Source organism: Danio rerio, chromosome 11 (genome assembly GCF_049306965.1).
Source record: "Danio rerio strain Tuebingen ecotype United States chromosome 11, GRCz12tu, whole genome shotgun sequence".
NCBI classification, from domain to species: domain Eukaryota; kingdom Metazoa; phylum Chordata; class Actinopteri; order Cypriniformes; family Danionidae; genus Danio; species Danio rerio.
This window is the reverse complement of record NC_133186.1, coordinates 1,456,280-1,467,500: the sequence shown is the minus strand read 5'-3', so window position 1 is coordinate 1,467,500 and position 11,221 is coordinate 1,456,280. Positions and strand designations below refer to the sequence as shown.

The following is an 11,221-nucleotide window of genomic DNA, read 5'->3' as shown; positions in this document are numbered from 1 at the left end:
GAACTTTAAGATATTTGGACTGTAAACAAGACAGAAAAGCATTTGTTTGCAGTGTACAGTGGTTTAATATTGTGTTGAGTCTTCTACAACTGGTTCAACTGCGTCTGGTAAAATAAGTAAAGTCTGTGGCTGTTGTTGTTCTTCTTCAGGAGTATGAGATCGATAAATCTCTGAACATCAAAGGACCCGAGGATGTGATGAAGATGGGCATCGAGGAGTACAACAAACAGTGCCGGAGCATCGTCATGAGATATGCTGATGAGTGGGAGGTATGAGTGTGTGCGTCTGTGTGTGCGTGTTTGTGTTTGTTTGGTTTTTAACCTCTAAACTAAGAGTAAAATATAGTTATTGTAGTTTCTGAACACTGTTAGCATTAAGGGCTGCAATATTTAGTTTTTCTGGAGTATATGATGTGATATTGACGGCACGGTGGCTCAGTGGTTAGCACTGTCACCTCACAGCAAGAAGGTTGCTGGTTCGAGTCCCTGTTGGTGTTTCTGTGTGGTTTGCATGTTCTCCACGTGTTGGCGTGGGTTTCCTCAGGGTGCTCCGGTTTCCCCCACAGTACAAACACATGCGCTATAGGGGAATTGATTGACTAAATTGGCCATAGTGTGTGTGTGTGAAATCTGAGTGTGTATGGGTGTTTCCCAGTACTGGGTTGCAGCTGGAAGGGCATCCGCTGTGTAAAACATATGCTAGATAAGTTGGCGGTTCATTCCACTGTGGCGACCCCTGATAAATAAGGGACTAAGCCGAAAGAAAATGAATGAATGAACATGATGCGTCAGTCTATAGGGTTTTTGTCAGGGTAACCGATAACAGGATGCCAGATTTTGTCAAATTGCTCAGGTTTTCTTTTCAAACAGTACCTAACCCTCTCCAAGTGTAACGTAGAAGTCCTTTCTTCAAGCCACTAATTCATTCATTTATTTTCCTTTCGGCTTTGTTCCTGTATTAATCAGGGGTTGCCACAGCGGAATGAACCGCCAACTTATCCAGCATATATTTTACGCAGCAGATGCTCTTCCAGCTGCAACCCATCCTTGGGAAACACTTATACCCACTCATACACAGCGGACATTTTGGCGTACCCAATTCCCCTATAGCGCATGTGTTTGGATTGTGGGGGGAAACCGGAGACACATGCAAACATGGGGAGAACATGCAAACTCCACAAAGAAACGCCAACTGACCCAACTGAGGCTCAAACCAGCGACCTTCATGCTGTGAGGTGAAATTGCTAGCCACTGCGCCACCGCGTCGCCCTCAAGCCACTAATTGTTATTTATTAATTATCATTACTGCAGAACTCGGTGAGGCGGATGGGGCGCTGGATTGACTTCAGGAACGACTATAAGACCCTCTACCCCTGGTTCATGGAGACTGTGTGGTGAGAGCTGCTTGAAACACACATACACACACACAAACACCGCAGATGCACAAATTTGACTTTAAATTAACTACATGGCATAATGAGTGAGTATTTGTCTAATTTTGTGGATTTCCTGTCCTCATCGGTTTCCCGTGCAGCGCATATGAGATGCTATTGTAGCTACTGATGTTAAGGAGAAACTCATTTCATTATTCGAAACTGACTGTAACTACCCTGTGCGTTTCAACGAAAATAAAGCACACCCTCCAGCCAATCAGAATTAAGAATTGTGTGTGTGTACATGTTTTTGTGACATGTCAGGACACAAATCTGTATAATGACATGGGTATGACACAGGTATTACAAACAGGAGGTGAAGTATGAGGACATTGGTGACGTCCTCATTTCTCCAAATGCTTAAAAATCCCACAGGATGAGTTTAATCAGAGAGTAAAGCTGCACACTGACTCCTGTGATGGTTGGGTTAGGGGGAGGTGTGGGGTGAGGGCCAGATAATATACAGTTTGTATAACGGTATAAAATGAATGGAAGCCTATGAAATGTACCCACGTTTCACAAAAACAAATGTGTGTGTGTGTGTGTGTGTGTTCAGGTGGGTGTTTAAGCAGCTGTATGACAGTGGTCTGGTGTACCGCGGGGTGAAGGTGATGCCGTTCTCCACCGCCTGCAACACTCCGCTCTCCAACTTTGAGGCCAATCAGAACTACAAGGTAATGCTGTGTGTGTGTGTGTGTGTGTGTGTGTGTGTGTGTGTGTGTGTGTGTGTGTGTGTGTGTGTGTGTGTGTGTGTGTGTGTGTGTGTGTGTGAGATCATGTATGTGTTCATGTGTGTACTGTGTGTTAGTGAAAGATGTTGGTGTGTGTGTGTGTGTGTGTGTGTGTGTGTGTGTGTGTGTGAGATCATGTATGTGTTCATGTGTGTACTGTGTGTTAGTGAAAGATGTTGGTGTGTGTGAGAGAGAGATGTGTGTGTGTGTGTGTGTGTGTGTGTGTGTGTGTGTGTGTGTGTGTGTGTGTGTGTGTGAGTGTGTGAGATCATGTATGTGTTCATGTGTGTACTGTGTGTTAGTGAAAGATGTTGGTGTGTGTGTGAGAGAGAGAGATGTTCGTGTGTGTGTGTGTGTGTGTGTGTGTGTGTGTGTGTGTGTGTGTGTGTGTGTGTGTGTGTGTGTGTGTGTGTGTGTGTGTGTGTGTGTGTGAGATCATGTATGTGTTCATGTGTGTACTGTGTGTTAGTGAAAGATGTTGGTGTGTGTGTGAGAGAGAGAGATGTTCGTGTGTGTGTGTGTGTGTGTGTGTGTGTGTGTGTGTGTGTGAGTGAGATCATGTATGTGTTCATGTGTGTACTGTGTGTTAGTGAAAGATGTTGGTGTGTGTGTGTGTGTGTGTGTGAGAGAGAGAGATATTCGTGTGTGTGTGTGTGTGTGTGTGTGAGTGTGTGAGATCATGTATGTGTTCATGTGTGTACTGTGTGTTAGTGAAAGATGTTGGTGTGTGTGAGAGAGAGAGATGTTCGTGTGTGTGTGTGTGTGTGTGTTGTTGTACTATGTATGTGTGATGTTGTTAATATGTATGTGTGTGTGTGTGCAGGATGTGCAGGACCCGTCAGTGATCGTCAATTTCCCGTTGCTGGAGGATCCGTCCGTCAGCTTGATCGCCTGGACCACCACACCCTGGACCCTCCCCAGCAACCTGGCACTCTGCGTCAACCCAGAGCTCATCTATGTCCGGGTCAAAGGTCAGCACAGTTACTTTACAAATACATTTATTCATTTTCCCCCTATTGCCATCATCAACTAGGCGTACAACAACAACGCAGCACAAATCCACACTGTTCTACTTCATATCTAAAACAAATTCATCAGTAACATTAATGCAAAATACAAAAAATAATGATAAATTAATAACAGTAATAATAAAAATACAAACACTAAAGCAGCGTGGAGTGAGTAAATGGCTGATTGTGTTGTTTTTCCACCATATATGTGTGTGTGACCCAGTTGTGAGCGTCCAGCAGGTGGCGCTGTGTGTGTTCAGCTGTTCTTCAGCTCTGCTTCTGCTGCAGGAGAGACTCGTGCTGAATACCAATGAAAATACAGCTTTATTAGCATGGCGTTTTGTTGCAGTATTGCCAGAGCTTTTCATGATGCATGCAATATTTAATAATAAAAATTAATATTTTCAAAGTAATGAACAAAAAATGTATAATTAAAAAAAATATTAATAAAATTATTAATAAAAAATAATATAATTAATACATTAAAATTATATTAAATATAATAAATTATAAATTAAATATATTCTCTCTCTCTCTCACACACATATTGTTGTAAATAATTACGATTATTAGTACAAAAAATAAAATTAACCCCTTATTAAATAAATAAATAAATAAATAGATAAAATAATAATAATAATAATAATAATAATAATAATAATAATAATAATAATAGCAAAATGTATACAATAAATGAAAAATAAGTTATTGGGGAAAAACTCTGTTCAGGGGTTTTCCGTCACATCTGAGTGTGTCTGTTATGACTCAGCTGATCTGTGCTCAACTTAAATCAATGTATTGCCAAAGCATTTCTGATGTTTACATAGATCAAATGAAAAAGGTTCATGGTATTACAAACAAACAAAACCCATAATCAATAATGGTTAGCAGTATATTTAACAATCAACATTTTAGGATAAAACAATAACAATACTCATGAATAATAAGTAACGATCTTTAACAATGTTTAACAATCAGCATTTTAATCTTTCATACAAATGTTGAAGCTGACATGATTTTTAGATTTCCATCATCATTCACATCATCATTCACATAATCAAGAACCACATAATTATTGGATGTAATTACTTCAAAATGAAATTCAGCTCAGGATAACTTGGTTTCTGATTCTGACACATATATGTGTTAAATGAGTTATTTAAAAAACTAAATTAATACAAATGCCTTTTCCATACATCCCAATTCATCCACCACAATCCATCCATCCATCACAATTCATTCTATCCCAGTCCATCCCACTCCATCCGTCCATCCATTCCATCCCAATTCATCCTAATCTATCCCAATCCATCCCAATCCATCCATCCATCTGTCCATTCCAATTCATCCCAATCATTCATCCATCCCATCCCAATCCGTCCCTCAATCCCAATCCAATCCAATCATCCATCTATCCATCCATCCCAGTTCATCTACTCCAATCCTTCCCAATCCATCCATCTGTCCATCCCAGTCCATTCCAATCCATCCAAATCCCTCCCAATCTATCCATCCCAGTCCATCCATCCCAATCCCTCTCAATCAATCCCACTCCATCCATCCATCCATCCATCCATCCATCCATCCCAATCTTTCCCGATCCATCCATTCCAACCCATCTGTCCATCCCAGTCCATCCCAATCCATCCAAATCCCTCCCAATCTATCCATCCCAGTCCATCCATCCCAATCCCTCTCAATCAATCCCACTCCATCCATCCATCCATTCCTATCCTTCGCGATGCATCCATTCCAACTCATCTGTCCATCCCAGTCCATCCCAATCCATCCAAATCCCTCCCAATCCATCCATCTCATCCCAGTCCATCCCTCCCAATCCATCCATCTCATCCCAGTTCATTCATCCCAATCCCTCCCAATCCATCCATCCCATCCCAGTCAGTCCATCCCAGTCCACCCATTCCAATCCTTCCCAATTCATCCCAATCCATCAATCCATCCCAGTCCCTCTCAATCCATCCATCCATCCATCCATCCCAATCCATTCCAGTCCCTCCCTATCCATCCCAATCCATCCATCCCAGTCCATCTTTCTCAATCCTTTCCAGTCCATCCTAATTCATCCCAATCCATCCATCCATCCACCCATCCAATCCATCCCATTCATCAAATCCTTCCCAATCCATCCATCCCATCCCATACGTTCCAGTCCATCTATCCTAATTCACGCCATCCCATCCATCCATCTGTCCATTCATCCATCCAAATCATGTTTCGAATTTTTTGGATGGATGAAAGTATATATTAAAAAAATTACTCCCAACTAAATGTCATATAATCCAAAAAGCAAAACAAACCGGTCTCCAAAATGAGCTCTTCCTCTATGATTAAAGACGCTTGCTTATTATTATATTGCACTCATTACATTCACACCTACAGCTTTAATGTTTGAGGCCGGTTTACATATTATGTTTTATTTTGCTCACCAAGACTGCATTGATTTGATCAAAACACAAATATTGCTGTGTGTTTGTCAGACAACAGCTCACAGAAGATCTACATCATGATGGAGGCCAGACTCATCGCTCTCTTCAAGTCTGACTCTGAATACACCATTCTGGAGCGGTGAGTGCACACACACATGTACAGCGGGGACAATAAGGGTTTTGATGAGTGGTTCGTCCCAAAGTTTGCATAATCCTTCCCAATCCATCCATCCCAATCCTCCCCAATATAAAATAAATGTCAGGAAAGTGTGTGTGCTTTTTTTGTAAATGTGTGTGTGTGTATGTTAAAGTGAGAGTGTGTGTGGTGTCTTTTAAGGTGTGTGTGTGTGTGTTTTGTGACCGATTGTGGTGTGTGAAGTGTGTACTGAGCAGTATGTGTGTGCACGCGTTGAAGTGTGTGTGTGTGTGTATATGTGTAATTGAGTGTGTGTCCTTTCAGAAGTGTTTTGTGACTGAGTGTGGTATTTGAAGTGTCCACTGAGCATTGCGTGTGTGTGTTTGTGCGTGCGTTGAAGCATGTGTATGAATGGTTGAGTAAGTGAGTGTGTAGTATAGTGTCCTCTGAGCTGTTTGTTTCTGTTTTTTCGTCTGTGTGTGTGGTGTCTTTTAACCTATGTGTTATTTGTGTTTGTGTTTGTGTGTGTGTGTGTGTGTGTGTGTGTGTGTGTAGTGTCCTCTGAAAAGTGTGTGTGTGTTTGTGTGTGTGTATGTGTGTGTGTGTGTGTGTAGTGTCCTCTGAGAAGTGTGTGTGTGTGTGTGTAGTGTCCTCTGAGCAGTGTGTGTGTTGTGTGTTTGTACATAGTATCCTTATAGCTGTGTGTGTGTGTGTGTGTGTGTGTGTGTGTTGTGTGCTGATAACAGTAAGCTGAGGTATTGTGGGATTAGTCCAGAGCTGAACTGCTATTATTGATTAATATCTCTGCTCTGCTGATTAATGTTCTTCAGCAGGAGACGCTGTGACTGGAAAGAGAAGTAGAGATGACTTCACTGCACTTACTGATCAAAACTATTCATTCATTCATGCATTCATTCGCACCATCTTGTCGCTTGATTAATTTATTCATTGAATCTTTCACTCCATTTATTCATTTGTGCCATTCACAACATTCATTCATTCACACCACTTATTCATTCACTCACACCATTCAATCAATAATTTATGTATTCACTCATTCATTCACATATTCACACCATTAATTTGTTCTGTCATTTATTCATTAATTACTTCATTCATTTATTTACACTATTTATTCATTTACATCGTTCATTCACTCACTCTGTTCATTCATTCATTCATTCATTCATTCATTCATTCATTCATTAATTCACACCATTTATTCAATCGCTTGATTTATTCATTAAATCAATAAATCATTCACACCATTCACTCATTAATTAATTAATTAATTAATTAATTAATTAATTCATTCATTCATTCATTGAATTAAATCATTCACACTATTTATTCATTAATTCAAACCATTCATTCATTCATTCATTCATTCACACACATTTTTCATTTATTTATTAACGACATTCACATATTAATTTAATCCATTCAATCATTTAATATATTAAATTATTAATTAGTTTATTCATACTATTTATTTCTTCATTCATTTATTCACTCACTCTCTCACTCATTCACTCACTCTTGCACTCACTCACTCATGCACTCACTAGTTTAATCCATTGTCATTGAATCCATTGAGTTTGTTCGTTCGTTCGTTCGCTTCGCTCGCTCGCCCGCCTTCATTTCATTCCAGACCTGTAAAGCCTTGTTTACACAGACTTTTATCACTCGCAAGTATTATCAGTGTTTTTGACATATTTCGACATTCATGCCCAATCGAACTAAAAAAGTTAGGTATAAAGTGTTTGGAAATATTATACATTTTTGCATTAAAAACTATAGAAGCGTTTATGGCAGTAAACTCTAAACTGTTTTTGTCTGCATTGATCAGTCGCAGACCCTGCCATGTGTTTAAATTCTGAAAGGTCAAGGAGAGTTTGTTTTGATGCTCTTCTGTTTCACTTGCTTCAGTAATTCTCCGACCGCTGTGTTGTTGTAGTTCAGTGTTGTTAAGGTGTGTTTTTTGTTTTATAGATTTCCTGGCAAGACTCTGAAGGGCAAAAAATACAAGCCTCTTTTCGAGTACTTCATCAAGGTAAATGTCCCTGCGGATTCATCATTCATATGCACTGGCCTGAGCGCAGACTGATCTTACTGCTACAATGAAATTACAACAGTAATTCTGTGGGTTCACAACAAACGCAAATCTTACAGGCAAACACTCCAGTAGATTACTTTAGATTGTTCAATTAGATTTCTCAAGATTACTCTAGATGGCTCAGTTAGATTACCCTAGGTTATTTAGATTACTTTCGATTGCTCCAGTAGATTACTCTAGATGGCACAATTACATTAAACTAGATTTCTCATATTACTCTAGATTGCATTATTGATTACTCTAGATCGCTCAAATTACTCCAGTAGATTACTCTAGATCACCCAATTAGATCACCCAGTTAATTTACCGTGGATTATGCCAGTAGATTACTCTAGATGGCTCAATTAGATTACCTGGTTTGATTTCTCAAGATTGCTCCAGTAGATTACTCTAGATGGCTCAATTAGATCACTCAGTTAGACTACTGTAGATTACACCATTAGATTACTCTAGATGGCTGAATTAGATTACTCTAGATTACTCCAGTAGATTACTTGGTTAGATTTCTCAAGATAACTCCAGTAGATTACTCTAGATGGCTCAGTTAGATCCCTCAGTTTGATTAATGTAGATTACACTAGCAGATTACTCTAGATTTCTCAATTAGATTACTCTAGATTACTTCAGTAGATTACTCTAGACCGCTCAATTAGATCACCCAGTTATCTTACTGTAGATTATGCCAGTAGATTACTCTAACTCTAGTAGATTACTCTAGATGGCTTAATTAGATTACTCCGTTTGATTGCTGTGGATTAATCCAGTTGATTACTTTACGTGGCTAAATTATATTACTCTGTTTGATTACTGTAGATTACTCCAGTAGATTACTCTAGATTGCTTGGTTGGATTACTCTAGATTGCATAGTTTGAGGTGACCAGACTCCACATTCATCTTCCTCCGTAACTTGTGACTATTGCGCACATTGTGATGTTGATGCTGATGTGATATTTTGTGTGTCTTTCTCAGTGTAAGGAGACCGGTGCCTTCTCGGTAGTGATGGATAATTATGTTCGTGATGATGACGGTACAGGAGTCGTCCATCAGGCCCCGTACTTTGGAGCTGTAAGTCACTTTTGCACTTGACATGCATTAAAGAGTTTGTTCATCCAGAAATTGAAATTCTGTTATTAATTATCTGTTATCCAAAAATATAGTCTAAACATTAGTGTGAATACAACTGTAATCATACAAACTTATTTACTCATTATTTTTGTCCTCCTAATAGTTCATTATTTTAATTGGTACTCAAGAATACTCTGTGAGATTACTGTAAGCTATTCAATTAAATCACTTTAGATTACTCAGTTAGAATACTCTGTTTGATTACTCTAGATTAATCAGATAGATTACTCTAGATTACTCCGTGAGATTACTGTAACCTTTTAAATTAAATCACTCTAGATTACTCTATTAGATTACTGTAGTTTACTCCATTAAATCACTCCTAATTACTCAATTAGATTACTCTAAATTGCTCAGTCTGATTACTTTAGATTACTTGATTGGATTACTTAAGATTACTCTGTTATATTCCTGTAGATTACTCAATTAAATCACTCTAGATTACTCAATTAGATTACTTTAAATTGCAGTTTGATTACTCTAGATTACTTGATTAGATTACTCTATTAAATTACTTTACATTACTCAATTAAATCACTCTAGATTACTCAGTAAGATTACTCTGTGAGATTACTGTAAACCTTTCAATTAAATCACTAGATTTCTTGATTAGATTACTATAGACTACTCAATTAAATCACTCTAGATTACTCAGTAAGATTACTCTGTGATATTACTGTAAACTTTTCAATTAAATCACATGATTACTTGATTAAATTACTCTGTTGGATTACTGTGGAATATTCAAGTAAATCACTCTGGATTACTCAATTAGATTACTCTAAATTGCTCAGTTTGATTACTCTAGATTACTCCGATTACTCTAGATTACTCAGTGATATTACTGTGAACTATTCAATTAAATCACTTTAGATTACTTGATTAGAATATTTGATATTACTCTGTTATATTGCTGTAGTGTAATTATATTATATTTCAGATTACACTCTTGGATTACTCTAGATTACACAATTAAATCTCTGTAGATTACTCTAGATTATTATATTACTGTAGATTACTCAAATGAATCACTCTAGATTACCTAATTAAATTTGATTAATTACTGCTTTAGATCACTCTTTGATTTAGATTACGCTATATTACTCTCTTAGATTGCTGTAGATTACACAATTAAATCACTATAGATTAATCTAGATTACCTAATCAGATTACTCTAGATTACTGTTATATTATTGTAGATTCCTCAGTTAAACGACTCTAGATGGCCCAATTGGATTAAATTGTTCTGTTTGATTACTCTAGATTAAGGGCTGTTTTAGATTACTCACGATTACTTGATTAGATTACTTTAGATTACTCTTTAATTACTTTAGATTACTCAAGTAAATCCCTGTAGAGTATTCTAGTTTACTCTTGATTACTTGATTAGATTACTCTAGATTGCTTGGTTAGATTACTTTAGAATGCTCAATTTGATTATTCTAGATTGCTTGTTTAGATTACTAGATCACTCTTAATTAGATTACCCTAGGTTAATCGTAAGATGGTTTTGCCCATTCTTTGGTGTTCAACAGAACTGCAAAGTGAAACCAAAATCTTTGTTGCATTTATAAGAAAACAGCACACATGAAGAGCAGAAGACGTTCTTGAGCGACTGAAGAAAGTTTGGAGGTCATTAAAAACAGCCCGAAGCCCAGCTGAAGCGCTTTATTAAAAACAGTGTCAGGAAGAAGCTTCAGGTCAGGAGCTCAGATATCAGACGTGAGCTGGAGTTTGCCTGAAGGCCCGAGCATCTGATGAAACTCTGCTCTTCTTCTTCTTTTTGTGCTGGATGTTTTAATGCAGTGAAGGACAAACTGAGCATGCTCAATTTCCACAGTCCTACAGAAACACACAGAGACAAGACAGGATTCAATACTGGGTCATTTCAGGGCTGCTTGATTATGCAGTATGGTCAATATTGTAATCACGATTATTTAAAAAGATTATAAGGGGGCATATTCATGTGTATATATATTTATTTATATTCATAGATAATAATAATAATAATAATAATAATAATGATAATAATAATAATGATAATAAAAATAATTAATATTATTTTTATTTATTTATTATTATAAATTTTTATTATTTTATTTTATTTTATTTTATTTTATAAATTTCAGTGTGTGTTGATCTTTTCAGTGTGTGTTGTTCCGTTCCGTGTGTGTTGATCTTTATTGTGTGTTCTGATAGTCTGTGTTGATCTTCAGTGTGTGC

At 37.6% G+C, this 11,221-nt stretch overlaps 1 protein-coding gene across 1 annotated transcript in view; it reads left to right on the top strand.

The window, feature by feature from the left end:
- iars1 (isoleucyl-tRNA synthetase 1) overlaps positions 1 to 11,221 on the top strand; it is a 54,161-nt gene that overhangs the window by 4,147 nt on the left and 38,793 nt on the right. The window contains 7 exon segments of the mRNA NM_199896.2: positions 150 to 269; positions 1,311 to 1,393; positions 1,989 to 2,106; positions 2,987 to 3,134; positions 5,672 to 5,759; positions 7,749 to 7,809; positions 8,843 to 8,938. Of these exon segments, the coding sequence (NP_956190.2) occupies positions 150 to 269; positions 1,311 to 1,393; positions 1,989 to 2,106; positions 2,987 to 3,134; positions 5,672 to 5,759; positions 7,749 to 7,809; positions 8,843 to 8,938 (714 nt within the window).